Source organism: Micropterus dolomieu, linkage group LG13 (assembly GCF_021292245.1).
Source record: "Micropterus dolomieu isolate WLL.071019.BEF.003 ecotype Adirondacks linkage group LG13, ASM2129224v1, whole genome shotgun sequence".
In the NCBI taxonomy this organism is placed as follows: domain Eukaryota; kingdom Metazoa; phylum Chordata; class Actinopteri; order Centrarchiformes; family Centrarchidae; genus Micropterus; species Micropterus dolomieu.
The window spans coordinates 7122986-7139041 of NC_060162.1; the positions used below are offsets into that span (position 1 = coordinate 7122986).

At 38.0% G+C, this 16056-nt stretch overlaps 1 protein-coding gene and 1 long non-coding RNA gene across 14 annotated transcripts; one reads left to right on the top strand and one right to left on the bottom strand.

The window, feature by feature from the left end:
- The first annotated feature begins 1060 nt into the window (after window positions 1-1060).
- LOC123982283 lies at window positions 1061-8608 on the top strand. 13 transcript variants are annotated; one of them, XR_006827932.1, is made up of 7 exons: window positions 3390-3529; window positions 4603-4676; window positions 5195-5404; window positions 5550-5596; window positions 6279-7348; window positions 7666-7821; window positions 8471-8608. It is a non-coding gene; the product is annotated as an uncharacterized LOC123982283 (long non-coding RNA). The 13 variants fall into 13 exon arrangements; XR_006827930.1 differs by lacking the exon at window positions 3390-3529 and adding an exon at window positions 3556-3762 and having other exon boundaries at window positions 5550-5622; XR_006827927.1 differs by lacking the exon at window positions 3390-3529 and adding an exon at window positions 3556-3762.
- A 1803-nt stretch (window positions 8609-10411) lies between these two features.
- On the bottom strand, window positions 10412-14617 carry LOC123982280 (torsin-1A-like). Its single transcript, XM_046067721.1, has 5 exons — window positions 14269-14617; window positions 11727-11992; window positions 11461-11636; window positions 10880-11004; window positions 10412-10779 (listed from the first exon to the last, which is right to left on the bottom strand). Exons 1-5 carry the CDS (start codon window positions 14441-14443, stop codon window positions 10535-10537), a joined length of 987 nt encoding a protein of 328 aa, XP_045923677.1. The 5' UTR covers window positions 14444-14617; the 3' UTR covers window positions 10412-10534.
- Between the last annotated feature and the right edge of the window lie 1439 nt (window positions 14618-16056).

Below are 16056 nucleotides of genomic sequence, written 5' to 3' on the forward strand. Positions count from 1 at the left end.
GGTTCCCTCCGTTGCTAAAATATTTGACATGAAACCAACTACTTGTCAGCTCGACGCTCTATCTTGGTAAAAACATCTTCACCCTCTCTCTCCTCCCTGATAACTACCATTACTCTCTCCCTCTAGTATTGTTCCCTCATCTCTAACCTACCTTTTCTCTCTAAAATCTCTAAAAGTCTTTGACACCATCTCTCATAACATCCTCCTTGACAAATTAGTTTCTATTGGCAATCTCTGATATACCCTTGGACTGGTTTAAATTATAGGCTACCTCTCTGGCCGCACTCAGTTCATTCAACTCCTACAGTCTCTCTCAACTACTAGTTGAGCCGTTCCTAAACTTCAACTGGTTCAGAACTCTGCTGCCCGTTTCATCACCAGAACCTCTTCTATTAATCATAATACTCCTTAAGCAGCTTCATTGGCTCCCAGTTAAATACAGCATTGATTTCAAGACTCTGCTCCTGACCTTCAAGGCCATTCACAACCTTGCTCCTCTGTACCTCACTGAACTAATTCATATCAACACACCGACCCATACTCTTGGGTCTTCTTCTGTTCACCTCACTGTACCTCCTGCTCATGTGACCACCATGGAGTTTAGGTCTCTGGAACTCAGTTCAATTCAATTCAATTCAAATTAGCTTTATTGGCATGAATGTATAACAACAATATTGCCAAAGCATCACACAAACTACATAAGAACAATCAACCCCATACATTTCATAAAACAAGTAATTAAAGCGTAAAGTAATTAAAGCGTATGTGTGTGAACTCTCTTCTTAACACATACCATTAACCGTGTTTCCATCAATGTTTTTTTATGTGCATTTTGAAGAATCGCATTAGAAAAGGATATTGGAAATGGTAACATCTGAAAAAAAATCCTTAATTTGATTTTTGCCTCGAAAAACTGTTAATGCGCTAAATGGAAGATGGAAACACTTTTGCTGAATAAGTTCTGACGTAGCGAACTCACGTCTGTTTCCGCTGTTGGCCGGATATTCCAAGGGGGTTAACCACAGTTGGAACAGTTAAGCCGACCAAACCCTGCATGGACGCCAAAAAATTACGTCAAAACCCCGTGACATCCCGTCGCACGTGAGAGATGTAACCATATTGATTAGTTTATAAACTCTCTGTGAATCTAAAAACACTCTTCAGCCATCAGTGATGCTGCGTTGGTGTTTGGCAGGTGAGCTACGTAGGTGGGCTGATTAAACAGTGACAATCAGAGTCAGACAAACACACTGAGCCATGAAAGTTTTTGTTGGCGCAGCTATGCAGCTACCAGAATTACGATGTTTCTGCCGTTGCTTTACGTCATTAAATCATGGATATGCTGCGCGATTATGCGCAGTAGACGCTGGTGCCAACAGGAAGTAGCCCTGTACTAATATTTTATTGGTCAAAAACTGGCTTCACTTTTCTCCATTCAAATCTTCTGGGTGGCTTCATCCAGTAATACAGTCTACTGTCTATGAGTTTCCCCGCTTGAAACACATTTCTGAGGGCCATCAGATCAAGATCAATGGCCATCAGTTTCATGCGGCTGGTTTTATTTGTGGTTTTGAAAGTATAGACCTACGTCTTGTTTATTACAGCCATGTGTAACATCAACTACTGACGTAACTACGATTGCCGTAGTCTTGTTAATTTGCTCCAACCAGATGATGGAAACGCACCTGTTTTTTGTTTTTTTGCCAAAAGTCCACTTCAAATTTGCTTGACAATTTGATGACTCATTTCCATTTTTAATCCCACCTGGGAGGAAACTAGCATATCCAACATGATCAGTGTTTAGCAATCTTTTGTTTCCAGTTGTTTATGTACCGTGATTTTATGCACTGTAATTATAGTTGTTCATTTTATCAATTTATATCTACACTGTTATTATGTTTTGTGAGGTGACCTTGAGTGTTCTGAAAGGTGCCTATAAATACAATGTATTGTTATTATCATTACTATTATTATTATTATTATTAACTGGGGTGCAGAAAATGGCAGTAGGTTCTGGACTGATGAGTCAAAAATTTTTATATTTGGCTGTAGCAGAAGGTAGGTTGTTCACAGAAGGGCTGGAGAGAAGCTCAAGAATGAGTATCTGCAGGCAACAGTGAAGCACAGTGGAGGTTCCTCGCATGTTTGAGGCTGCATTTCTGCAAATGGAGTTGGGGATTTGGTCAGAATGAATGGTCTCCTCAATGCTGAGTAGTATAGGGAGATACTTATTCATCACGCAATACCGTCTGGGAGGCATCTGATTGTCCCCAAATTTATTCTGCAGCATGGCAATGACCCCAAACATACAGCAAAAGTCACTAAGAACTATTTTCAGTGGAAGTGATGGTATGGCCCCCACAGAGCCCTGATCTCAACATCATTAAGTCTGTTTGTGATTAAATCTGCCTAAATCCACAGAAGAACTGTGATATCTGGGCCAACTTACCTGCCAAGTTCCCACACTGAAAAAACTGATTATGACCGCTTGTAAATGTTACATGTTTTTATCTGGTTTATTTCATTTTTTAAAACAAGTTTATTTCATTCAATTAAAAGTAATTAGAAAAAAATATGTTTAATTTAATTTCCACATACACTCCGGTCTGCGCATGTGCAGACACATGCCGCCACTGAAGGCGGGGGAATGAACGTTATGCACTCTTATACAATCATTGGTGTGTTATATTTGTTACTTAAACAGGGTTCTGTTTACACTTTGAAACATAAAAAATGTGTTTAGCTAATGCTAAGTTTTAAAAAAAAATTAAATTACATTAGTTAACCTTACAGCAATTAGCTTAACGTGAGTTGTGTAATGTTAGTAAGTTAACTTAAGTGTAACTACGTGGTGAATTCAGTCTTTGTCTTGTTAGACTTAGTTTGTGGACTATGAATAAAACAAAACAGGTTTACCACTGTTAACGTTAATTGTAGCTTCACCTTCCTTGCTGTAAGTTACTGTAACTTAACGTTATTCCCGACTGGCTGTAAGCATGTTTTCTAATCTTGTCAATGTGTTAACATTAGGACAAAATACACCTGTGAAATCATGTTGGTAAAAGGTGGTTAATGTGCACTGACGGCAAAAGTTTATATTTTTACATAATGGCAGTCCTAGGTAACCTTAGGTGCCTGAATTGCCGTTAAAGTTCATTCAAAACACAAAGCAAGCGGCAGACTGCAACAGCAATTTATCTTTAAGTTACTGTTTGCCAGGAGCGGATTTCAGAAATGCAAAAATAATCACAAGATTGTGCTTCATGAAGTAACGATAAATAAATGTCGTGGGTTGGTAAGCAGATGATAGTGTATACTCGGGTCCTGTCCTTTACCGTTTCTTTAAAAGTAGCCTATGTATTTTTTTTTCACACCCGTATTCGGAGAAGACCCGCCCCTACTCTGCCGCTGACTGGCTCCGACCGACCATGACATTTTTCAAAACCTGTCACTCCACTTGCGCCAACCTAACTAACCAACGAAGGCAACGAACACTAACCAATCAGAGGAAGGTCTTCGCGGAATGCGGGTAGGGGAAAAAAACAAAACAAGCTTCTCTTCACCTCGCGTTAACAAAGCTTAAAACGTAGGCTAAAGGTGGGGCTGAAAGTTTACCCGCTGAAGTAGAAGCATGCAAATGCTTCATAACTAACTAGCAGGAGCTTTGCAGACGACAGAAGAGGACTAACGTTAGCAGAGCACGAGCACAGCCCAGTGAAAGACCACCTGAAGTGGCAGGCAGAAGATGACAGGGATGAGAATGTGGGTTTAGCTAGTAGGTTAATGCTGTTTAACTTTGTTTCTGCTCTAAACACAAAGACTGATTATGTTGGCACTGCATTTATTGCTCCCAATTTCAAACTAATACTTGTAGTATAGAAGTGGAATGTGAAAAATACAAATACTATATGGCATGAAGACAGAAAAAATAATCACAAAACTAAGAGCTGGAAGGGGTCTTGACTAGTTGACTCAGTTATAATATCTCACAATGTACTTAGTTGTTGTAGTGGACTGCATTATGAAGAGATTTTTCTGTTTCTGATTTCACAAACAGTTAATAAAAAATCGGCATACAGTATGATCTGGCACAGTGTAAATAACGTTACACAATTATTTATTCTAAAATATTGTACAGGTGTTTATATTTGATGTATTGTTGTACACATAATGGTAGTTAATTTAAGAAACCAAATCTGTTTTGTACTTAATTCACACCATAAACACCATAAACGTCAATATACCTCTCTTGTTTCATAAAATGTGTTTTAAAAGCATTATTTTCTGATGTCATTTCTAAATGCTCTAAAGTAATTTATAAGAGGAATAACATACTTGCAAGAAAATAGTCCAGCTGTGAATAAATAAATAAGTTGATAAATAAGTAATCTTTCCTGAATATGAAGTCCATGTCTGTCTGTCCACTTCCACCCTCTTAATCTGCCATTTGTTGGATATTTTTATAGTTATTAGTTTGTACTGATCTGATTTGAGTCGTGGGCTTAACATGTTCTGTGCTGACGCAAGTATGTGATTATTAGGACTTTTTTCCTCAACATGCTTACGATTTATCTTTTTAATTCATGCTCATTTTTATTTCAGGTTTTTCTCACATCTGATTGTCTTGGTGTGATGTGGACCAGTATCTAATTCTTTGGGGAGCTTGTATTGTTTTGGTAAGTGCATTTAACAACCTCTTAACAGCTATACTGATCACAGCAGTGCTGCTAAGGAAAAATATAAAAATGTTCTGTAACTGTGGTGTACATTTTTTTTTCTTTATTTATGGGGGGGATCTCAACGCTGGTACTTTATCATATAATTCATAGAGAAGTGCTGCTATAAAAGTACCAGTACACACAGACATTTTCTTCATGTGTAGCTTCCTGCTAGGCGTGCTTCTGTGTATTTGTTCTTTCTATAACAGTAATGACGTTAAACGAGCTTGGGCATGGTACAGATCGCCTAGTGTGTGTACACCCATAATCTGTTGAGTAAAGCTTCTGTTTGCTTAATATGAGATTCCGTGGCCCAAACTTTAAGTCACATTAAACTATACATTTAGTTGTCTTTACAGAGCATAGCTTTATGTCATCAAAGTTGATACGGGTCACCATGGCCCTGATGTGACTGTTACAACATTATCACTAATGTTTGATTTTTGTCCCCTTTTCTCTCTTTGTGGTTTGTCTAGTTTATGTGTCAGTGTAAAGACTGTGGTGCGGAAGTGTCTAGGCGATCAGAAATTCTTAAACATTACAGACTAAAACAAAAAATTTGGGGCGTGGCCATCATTTCAAGTGTATATACCCTAATTGTCCGTGCATTTTTAAGACTTGGAATTCACTTTTGACACATTTGCCGCTTTTGTGTGGCAAAAAAGTCGAAAATTCAGGAGAGAGAGGTGAGTTCAGGGACATTTATTCTCCGAAGCAAAGAGATGCATGAAATGCATGTTAGATCAGCACAGCACAATGCACAACCTTGTTACGGTGTTAAAAGGAAGTGTGTTTTCTCTTCATATCTTTCTGATTTCAATGTCTGCACAGGCTACTCTCCAGATGTTGCACATGACATCTTTGAAGGCATATTACCAGTTGAGTTGGCACACTGCCTCAACTTGTTAAGTATTTCACACTTGACAAACTCAATGAGTCCATTCAGACATTTCCTTACAAGTGGACAGACAAAAGTAATCATCCTCATGCTAATCCCAGGACATTCATCACAACACTTAAAAAGATTTATACAGATACAAGGTTGGATTATGGTAGTTCATGTTGTGTTCATACGCTGCATGAGTTGATACACTGATACACTAAATATGGTAACAAGAGGGCTGCCTAACATTTCTTACAGGAGGAATAATTTTGGTTTTAGTAATGATAGAGATAATTTTCTAAGGGAAATTATCCAGTCATCTGACATCTCCCTGTACTAAATTACCCTCATGTTGCCATTTGTTATAGACATGTACATGTTAAGAAAAACATTTGTGACTAAAATAATACAAATTAGTGTTCAAATCTGTCAGTTTAAATATATCATGTTCAAAGGAAGAACTACCACACAACCATAAACAAAGAAAAAAGCATCTCAATGTTTTTTATTCCATGCAAAGAAAGTAACGGTAAAAATGTGTTTTCAAGGGCAGAATAACATTAAAGTTTGGAATTGTGTGGTAGTATGTTCCTGCTCTAATTTGGTTCATAAAAAGTTATACTTAAGTAATAATAGTACGAAATGCTGATTTAACTTTTTTATTTGTCTTCTTTAAGAATTAGATTGAAGAATGGCACAGCATCTGAAGTTGAGAGTCATTGTGGACGACGATGACTTTAGAAGACTTGATCTCCATTCAGGAATGCCAGAAACTAGTTACACAATACAATTTGCCAAGCATTTGGAATTGACACAGACTTTCATATTCAGTTCATGGATCCTGACTTCAACAATGAATTCATGAATGTTACATCAATACAGGACATAAAGGACAGAAGTACAATCAAGTTGGTGTACATGGCAACCCTAACTCTAACCCCCCTAAATGATGTGTGTTTGAGTCCATCTTCTTTAATGCAGAATGCTCCCAGCACTTCAGGATCATCTGGAGCACCAGTGAGCAGCCAAACATCTCCCCTTTCCCCACAGGCCTCGTTGTCATCAACAGACTCGGATAGCACCATCATTCTGCCACATTCAGACAATGACTTAAGATCACGTGCATGGCCATGTGAATTCCCCATTCCTCGCTTTCCATACAATGTAGAGGTGCAGCTTCAGCGTGGAAATGCCAGCTTCAGAGACACTGGCACTCAACTGAAGATTATTCCAGGGTTGAAGTCTGACATCTTAGAGAAGCTAGCTGAGGAGATCTTCCAGTATACAGCATATCCACAAAATCACCAAAAAGATGAGGTAGCAGAGGCACTTATCAAAAAACTTCCCTGTTTGAAGGAACCATCTGCTACTGGTTATTATGGCTGGATGATTAGCCTAAAATATAAAATGGCTAATTACAGGACAAAGATGCGAAACATTAGATGTCCAGAAGTGGCTGTAAATGCTTTGAAAAACAAACGTAGTGATGAACGCCTCCCAGGCAAAAATGTAAAGAAGCCTAAAAAGGCTGAAGTCAACTTTTGTCCTTCACACCCTGCTGGCAAAACAGATGAAAGCTTAGAATCTGTCAGACTTGAACTGTTGAATGATGTCAGACAAAGAAACTGCACCGTGTGTAAAAAAGATGTCACAAACGTTCTCCTACAGAAGAAAAGAGGTAGTGCAGGAAAATCCAGCTGCTGGAGAGTTTAAAGCCAGGTGGCCTGCACTTTTTCATATTTATGAGGTAAGCACATGCTTGCTCCCTGAAATTGGGGTTTTTACATTGCACTTTGAGCCATTGTAAATTTTAAAAAATATTAACAAGGTTTAAATAAGGATGCAGGCTGCTGGTCCAGTTTAGATTTCTTGCCATTACCCTTGATTGATAGCAATATGTTTGGCTAGAACACACAATACTCATGCTATCAGAGACAGTCTTAGATAATGAGGTCAAAATTAGAATATCTTTTAATGATACAGTAGCTACAAAATACCATTATACCGATGGCTGATGACAGTGCTTTTGTCTTATTTTGTTGTTTTTGTGTGTATGTGTAATAGATAAATGCTGAATTCCAGCGCATAACAACAATCCCACTTGAAACAACCTTCATGGCTCAGTTGGACAGCCATTTACCCCAGCTGACATCTATTTTCAAGAAGAAGGCAGGTGTTTCTGGCCAGAACCTAGCCAAACATCTGGCTGTTTTGCAAGAGGTAAATATATTTTTACATTGTAGTAGAAAATATCATATGCACTTAAATGTACTTGAAATGTACCTGTCTAGTACAACATGGAACCTTTGAAGACTTCAAATCCAGCCTTGACTATTTGTAAGGAGCAAGGTTCCTAAGGCTACATCCACACTAAAATATTTTTGTTTTAAAATGGAGACCTTTTGCTACATTTGCACCTTTCCAGACTGAACTGCTACGAACACCTAAAACGGAGAAGGTTTAAAACGCTGCCGACCCTTTTTCATTTTAAACTCCATGGTAGTGTTTTATAGATTTCTAAGGAGATCTGATGATGCCTTTGAGGCAATAGTGGCATACAGGTTAGAGAAGCAGGGTTGTGACTGGAAATGTTCCAGTTTAATCCCTAGGTGGGGAAAATCCTCAGTAGCCTGCAGATCTGACTAGTTTTTCTAGGAGCTTCTAGGTGTAAACAGTGAGGATAATAAGTAGAAGTTACAATAGTGCTATCGCCCTACACATTCAGACCTGATATTTTATGAAAATTAAGTCACAATACACTAACATTCTTTAGCTAAAGATGGCATTTCATTTACAGAATGTATAATGAAGTCATTGTGTATATATTTTATATTTTTATTATATTTTAATAGTTAATCTATTTACACAGGCTACAAGTGACATGCGTATATGTCATCAACAAGGAAGGTGGAGAAATTGGACCTCATGATGACATTGGCATTTATGTTGAAGGAGAAGTCATTCTGGAAAACATTGGATCTGTAGTCCAAGCATGTGCAATGATGCTGGGAGTCATCTATGTACTGAACATGGCTTACCCCAAAGAGCTGAAATACTTCTATGAATTCATTCAAAAAGTGCTCTTGCAAATGGATGGAGAAAGGCTTTCCCCCAAAGTCCTTGGACTAAAGAACAAAATCATTGCTGAACTATAGCATTTCTTCAGCTGCTCTTGTGAATGCCGATAAGCTGCATTTTTACATCTGGTTTGGGAGGAGTTAAGCACTTTGAGATAAACAGTTGGTGACGTCTGCACTATTAAACCATTGCATAAGAAGAGGACGCAATGAGATGACATCATTAAAATAGAAAACATGGAATTATGACATTTCTTGTTAGTTTCATGTAAGAATGTTACAGCCTCCTCATTGCTCCACACAGATGTGATGTTTTCATTTACCACTATTTTTATTATTCTCAGAGGAGCTTAAGCTTCAGTGGACATTTAAGTCACATGTTTCATGTATATCATGATTTATTCAGTAAGTCTGTTTCCATATTGATACACCAACTTTTTTTACCTCAGCCAAGCATAAAATCTATTTTGTGTATATTACGGTCTTTTCTTCAATTACAGTATTTTTTGAATGTAACTGTTAACAGTTTTTTGTAATCTCAGCAGCAGGTCCTCAGTGTTGCCGCTGTGGACGGGTCTGGTTCTATAGTATTTTTGTTCTGTATAGTACTGGTGTATTTTGTTATTTGTATATGTTGTGCTCTTGCAAATGGGTGGTAAAAGGCTTTCCTTCAAAGTCCTTTGACTAAAGAACAAAATCAATGCTGGACTGTAGGTTTTCTTCAGCTGCTATTGTGAACCCTTTTAAGCTGCATTGTCATTGTGTGTTTAGGGTGGTGTTTAGTGATAAAGCAAATTTAATATGATGTGAAATGCAGCTGTAGAAGATATGAAAAGTGAGTGGTGGACTGTAGTAATGTGTGCGGATATATGTATACAGCTACTGTTGTTAACATTTAAAGCTGTACTAGGGATGTTTTGGAATATTTACTCGAAATGAATACTGCAATCCTAGAAATAGGTGCTTGTTTTGTGAAAAATGGGTATTGACTCAATGTGTTTGCAGTTTAATGTAATCTCACACAGGGTCCTCACTGCTGTCTTTCAGCTATTCTGGTTCATTTGTTTTGTTTTTGTAACGAATGGTACAATGTATTTTATATTAATGGAAGATACTAAGGCATTTTGTTATAAGAAAGCAATTTGAGGAATGGTGACTACTGAGTTACATTACTGGCAGTCTTGTTTGAGAGAGCAAAAATGGTGTTCTATCTCTTGGACCATGAAAATAAAGAGTTGAAAATATTTGGTTTGCTTCATTTATCTGAATATTAATGAAAGTTAAGATACAATAAGAGATTTTAAAAAACTATTGGATTAAACTTCATTTTAGTATGTAGAAAGAAAACCATTAAATTGATCTGGATGCACATAATTCATTTTAGTGTACTGAACATAGAAAAATTTAGTAAATTCTACTCAAAATAGTTTAGCTAAAATTATAAATATAATTGATCTGAAATTACTGAAAGAGATTAATACACTCAACTTATAAAATAGAAGTACAACCAATTTACAAAATATATGTACACTCAACTTAAAAAATATATCTGGAAGGATATATATTAGATAAATTTATTTTGTGCAACCACATCACATAGTAAAATTAAGTAAAGTCAACATAACATTTTTTTCAGTGCATAAAAACTTGCAAGTGTACTTAGAAGAATTGATACAGTTTTGAAGGTAAATAGTGTCACAACAAATTTTTTTCACAGATTTTTTCCTCTTCACTCTTTTTGCATTTTGATAAATAATATATTTTGAAATCATTCTTACCATTTTCCCACATCTACCTAAAACCTTTGCGCAGTATTTGCTAACTAAATACTCCTTAGCGTCAATCACATGTTGACACTATATATAGTAGTCCAATTTGCTCTGTATCGTCTTGCAGCCTTTAACAGAGAAAACTCTGTCCGATTTCGGGAAATATACTAAATCTCTGGCCACCTGCTCTGCCACATTTTCGTCTGGCCGAAGTCCTCTCGCTTTCATCTCGTCCATGACACACTGGATGGTGTGCCGTTTCTCCAGAGGCAGAAACGGGACGAAGAAGTCCACCAGGTTCTTGTCTATTAAATGTGAATTCCACAAGCCACCTACAGGAGGAGATTGAGAGATCCTTCAGTAAAAAAATGTAATAAAATAAAAAAAACTAGTTTTTTTGATGACCAAGACTAAAAGATGTAGGCTACTCACCATTGTAGTTAAATGCTGATACAGAGATAGATGTTTCCAGGTCTTTCAGCTCAATCTCTTCTCGATCTCGTCCTGCATTCCAGAAGTCTAAAGCTGTCTGTGTGATGGTCTCCCCTCCAGCATTGCTGAGAGGAAGATCAGCTTTGTTAAACATCTTAACATCTAAAGTGCCTAAAACCTGTGCAGGGTACTGTAACCTCTCAAAAGTAACAGTGACCAGCAACATACAATGTCAATATGTACATTATTCTGTAAATTATTAGTAGATAAAAAAAGTCAGACATCAATTTTGATGGTCTAATTGGAAGGAACTGCTCAAAAATCTTTATTATATTATAAGGCTTCCAAAGATAAAAACATCTTCATCCTATCTGACAGCATTTCTGCTTGTAAAACTGTACACATACAGCTCTCTCCTAGTGCTCCTGCCTGTGTCCATAAAGGTTTGAATTTTTTATTTTTTTTCCCAAAACTATTGTCTCTTTTGTGTTTTTCATTTTTCTTCTCCAGAATTCCCCTTTCTGTGCTTTAAAAAACAATTCAGATTGGCCATACTTTAACAAATGTGTTCATCCTTTTACCTGAGGAAGATGAAGATGGCTTTACGATAAGAAACTCCATCCAGATTGTTGTGGTACTCCAGGAACGGCTTTATGCTGTCAATCAATCCCGGATGCATCTCGTCCATTTCATCAAAGATAAATATGGAGCGTCCACAGTTGTTGACACTGTCTTTGATTCGCTGCTGTAACTGAGACTGAGGACAAACATCAGTATATTTAATTCACATAGGAGGCAAAACAGAACAAAGTCACTGTGTTTGAATTGTGTCTACTTTTTATCATACCTTGTAGGTCTCAATTTCACTTTTATGTGGGAAGTGAAAATCGGATGTGAAAATATGAACAAAGCTGCTGTCCATTCCCTTCTTGTAAATGTTTTTAACAATCAGCTTGCTGACAAAGTTCTTGCCTGTACCGGTTGATCCCTGCAGAGACAGCACCAGAGGCTTCTGTGGGTTGTTGTTTCTCATGAATCCACTCACAGCTTTCAGGATGATGCGTGAGGCAATGTGCTGTCCGAACAGTTTGCTTTCAAGGTCAGCCTGGAGACCTGGAGAGTGCAGAACAGAAAGTCAACAGGACTACTGAAACACCTCTCTCAGCGTCGCCATCAGGAAATTCTTTAGCTGAGGTAGCCACCAAAATCTCGCCTTATCTGGCATCATGATCCATGCTTAAAAAAAGCCACAGTCATTAAATAGCTATATCAAATCAACCTTAATTTCTATAGCGAAAGTGTTATCAAAGTGCTTTACAGGTAACTGACATTAGCTGATAATAAGACCAGAAAAGTAGCTGCCTCCTCTGCCAGCTGCCTGCTCTCATTGGCTGGATGTGGATATGGAGTCGTCCTACTCTTCCAGATATTTGGCATGCTAGATATCTGGCTGGTGTCGGTGATGTGTCCACCATGGGACTGACATCGGCACATACAGCTGTGTTTACTGTTTTATTACCTGGTCTGTGCTTTAAAATATTCACAGAGTCCGCGTTTCCTAAACTAATACAGCATAGTGTCTCTTTCTGTGTGTTTTAGCGTGTGTGTGGCTGTGACAATAGTCAGTTACTGTCTGTGCCATTGTGCAGACACTCATCACTATGTTGAATACGTACGTTAGAAAAAGAAGAAGTAGTAATAATATACTGTGCAAATAAGTTTTGCATCGGAGCAATATTTTCAACCATGGTGGATGAGAATATAAGCCATAATATTGAGTTGCATCAACAAGTTGTTCCATTTGCACAGTTGGGTGCAGGACTCCCAACCCAAGGGCTGAGTGTTTGATCCCACCTCAAGACAACCTTTTTTTTCACTATTCAACAAACGGATTCTGCAGCGAATGTTTTTCAGATGTGCTGCACTTTTTTTGTTTCGGTGTTTGATCCACATCCATCACCCTAAGAATGCTTTTGCAATTCCCCAATATCTCCAGGCAGAGAATATTTAGTTGAATCACGTTTTCTGATGGCTCTTTCAGAGGTGTGTCAAGCAGGCTACAGACTCTTTTAATGTCATTCAGAATTTTTAAAGTAAAAGCTCAGTTCAACTCCAAAGACTGCATTACATTAAACAAGCTTTTTGCACTTTTATTTTGTAGGCAAACCCACTAAAGAGGAAGTGAGTATGTGAGTAACTGTTGCTGTCATGACTGAGATCTATTTCAGCACAGCTATCAAAGAATTAATTTATTTATATTATTTGCCGCTATTAAAGCACCATAATCTGACCGCAGGCCAGATATTATTGTTGCTGGGCAGTTTGGCGATGATCCATAATCACCGAGAGAATTAATGTGTTTCCCTTGTCAATGTTTGTATATACTTTATCTATTATCTGGTTTATAATGGACTGGGGTGCAGAAACAGTGACAGTGTTTCACACTCTTGGCTTACATTTTCCATGTTATCTGTCAGTGGCCAAGTCACAACAACATATGGTTTTACTGAATAATTAAGTAAATATAATTTCTTAATATATCTACAGAAACCTAATTTCTTGACAGGCTACTCAGCCACCGGAGCTGTCCTACGCTCTTTGAAAGGTTAGGGGGCAGAGGTAAACTGGACAGTTGGTTGCAATTCACAACCCTCACCACTAGATGCCACTAAAGCTTACACACTGAACCTGTAAATGTGACCAGCAGAAAATCGGATATTTGAAGCTGCTCGCCCCGGTCACCAGTCATGGCTGATTAAGCTAAAAACCGGCCTATTCCAATCCTGAGCGAAACAAGCATTGTAAAGTTGTCATTTTGGACAGTATTTCTCACTATTTTAAGAATTTTTAAAATGGATTAATCCATAACGAAAATAATCATTATTTGCTGTCTGACACAAAATAGTTCAACCTCAACCAAATACATTAATGCATGAGTAATAATAATCTACTGATTTAATATAGGCCTATAAAAGTTTAACAGGGGACATTTTTCTTTCTGCTTTGAGTACTTTTACTAAGTATATTTTCCTGATTGTACTTATATATTTATGTTAGGCTATATTCTTTAACTTAAGTAAAGGATCTGGATACTTCATCCATTATTGCTAATGTTAGGCTACTGTTTGTACAAAAGGCTGTTTATGTTTTTGTGTGAGAATGCCTCAACTTTTTATATTGGCAATAAATAATTACTATTTCACAGAGCACTGGTATCCAGCAATTTGTGTTAAAATGTATTGGGATGATTACTCCAAACCAGTCTATGCTCGAAACTGACATTATATGGCCAGAGACGTTTTAAGAGGCAATAAGGACCTTGATAAGGCATAGCCCCGCCTAGAAAATATTTCACCAGCCGCCATAGTGCTGTATTCATAGCTGCTCACCTGTTGCATTGAAGACTATCCAATTCTGATCGCATCTTTCAAAAGTTGTTAAATAATTCCAGAGAGCCGCACCGACACCTAGAGCCACTGTTACTGTGAATAGGTCTAATGTGTTTACCAGCACACAGACTGTCAAAAAAATATGTAACAACAAATATAAGCGTGTCACTTTCATTGCCGAAACCACTTAATTCCTAACCTAAGTCGTCTTACAGTTTACTCTGACGATGTTACGAGAGAGATGAGTCCAAGGGTGCCGCTTCTATGCTTTAGTTGCACCACTTTTCTCTCTTGCAGGTTTAACGCGAGACAGACTGCCAGCACGCAACTGGACTGGATCTGTACTCAGCTACCAATGAACTGCCAGTGGGGGACGAAACAGCTTGTTGGGCGGAGCTGCTTTCTAGGTAACTCCAACTAGAAAAACACCTGTCAACGGTCAGTTTTCTACATAGAGTCAGGTCTGAAATATTTTCAAATTAGAGCTTAACAATAGGCCTAGCCTACACTAAAATATATTTCTGTAAACATCTAAGGCAAGAAATAGGCAATCCAGTAACATAAATTTTCATTCATATTTGATCAACGCTGCATATTTTTACAGTTTGCTCTGAGTTTCATGTGCCTGCTGCCTTGCGTTGGAAAACCTCATTGTAGCCACTCCTGTTTATGCAAGTTTTGATAAGGTGAATGTTTAGTCAACTCATTCTGGCGTATCCCTCATGCAGCTGGATCTCCTGCTCTCTATAGAAACTTGACTCCCTTTAACAGATCCAGTGTCTCTCCAACCACCGGCTATGGTTGGAGAGACACAAGGAAACCATGCAAGGAGAGAAGGAACTAGGAAACATTTTTCTAAGCGTCACCTGAAGCAACGCCTGCACTGACAATGCAGATCACACCTGGATCAGCTGTCAGTCTTTTGGCAGCTGGAGAGACTTTTAATTGGAGTTTGTGTCTGCATACATATGCACTCTGTGCTGATACTAATAAAGGCTCACGCTTATCACTGAGCTCCATGTTTCTGTTTAACAGGTTACAGCTACAGAGAGACACCTGCACATGAAGGCCAACCTGCATTCTGTATACTGTGTCCTACTCAGAGGCACAGGATCATTTCGACTGGCACAATGCTTATTATTTATTCAATATCTGCATCTGTATTTATAGATATTCCGATTTTTTATTCTGAATTTATTATAGAATAATTTAGAAGATCATGGTGTCTTTTAAACATTATGATTTATTAGGTTAAATGTTTCAGGGGATATTGAACTTACATCAAAACCGACACTCAGCTTTAGGTTTTCTGTTTATTTCATTATCAGATACTGTTTAACACTACTCCAAACAATTTATTTGCAAGTCACATCACTCCTCACCGATCGATCGCTGAGTTCCATTATATCAGTCCAATGCGTTTGTAGCGCAGCAGCCTTTTCATATATTTCATGAGCTGATTTTACTCATGAAGCAGCCAGCTGCTGTCATTAGATGGATGGATGGATGTGCAGGCTTTCTCCATCTGCAAGAATCCACCCATATTGTCATTTACACTGGGGGACGCTGGGGACATGTCCCCTCTGAAATGGCTGATTTTGTCCCCCTCGTGATAAACAGTAGGGAATAACTTTTGAAAGGGGACAGTGGTGTACTAGCTATTCATCCTGCTGTTAGACGTTGTCACAACTGCCTCCAGGCGCACGGGAAGACATTTTCGCTTAGGGGTGCTCCAGAGTAGAAATGCGCGCATACAAAAGTAACACAATTACAGTAGCCTAATGTATC

What these genes read in the sequence shown, in the direction of transcription:
- LOC123982280 (XM_046067721.1), bottom strand. Translation starts at nt 14,443, where the DNA reads ATGAAAGTGACACGCTTATATTTGTTGTTACATATTTTTTTGACAGTC. An exon ending in GATAGTCTTCAATGCAACAG is followed by an intron (nt 11,993 to 14,268) that starts GTGAGCAGCTAT and finishes TGCACTCTCCAG; the next exon opens with GTCTCCAGGCTGACCTTGAA. An exon ending in ATCAGCATTTAACTACAATG is followed by an intron (nt 10,780 to 10,879) that starts GTGAGTAGCCTA and finishes CTCCTCCTGTAG; the next exon opens with GTGGCTTGTGGAATTCACAT.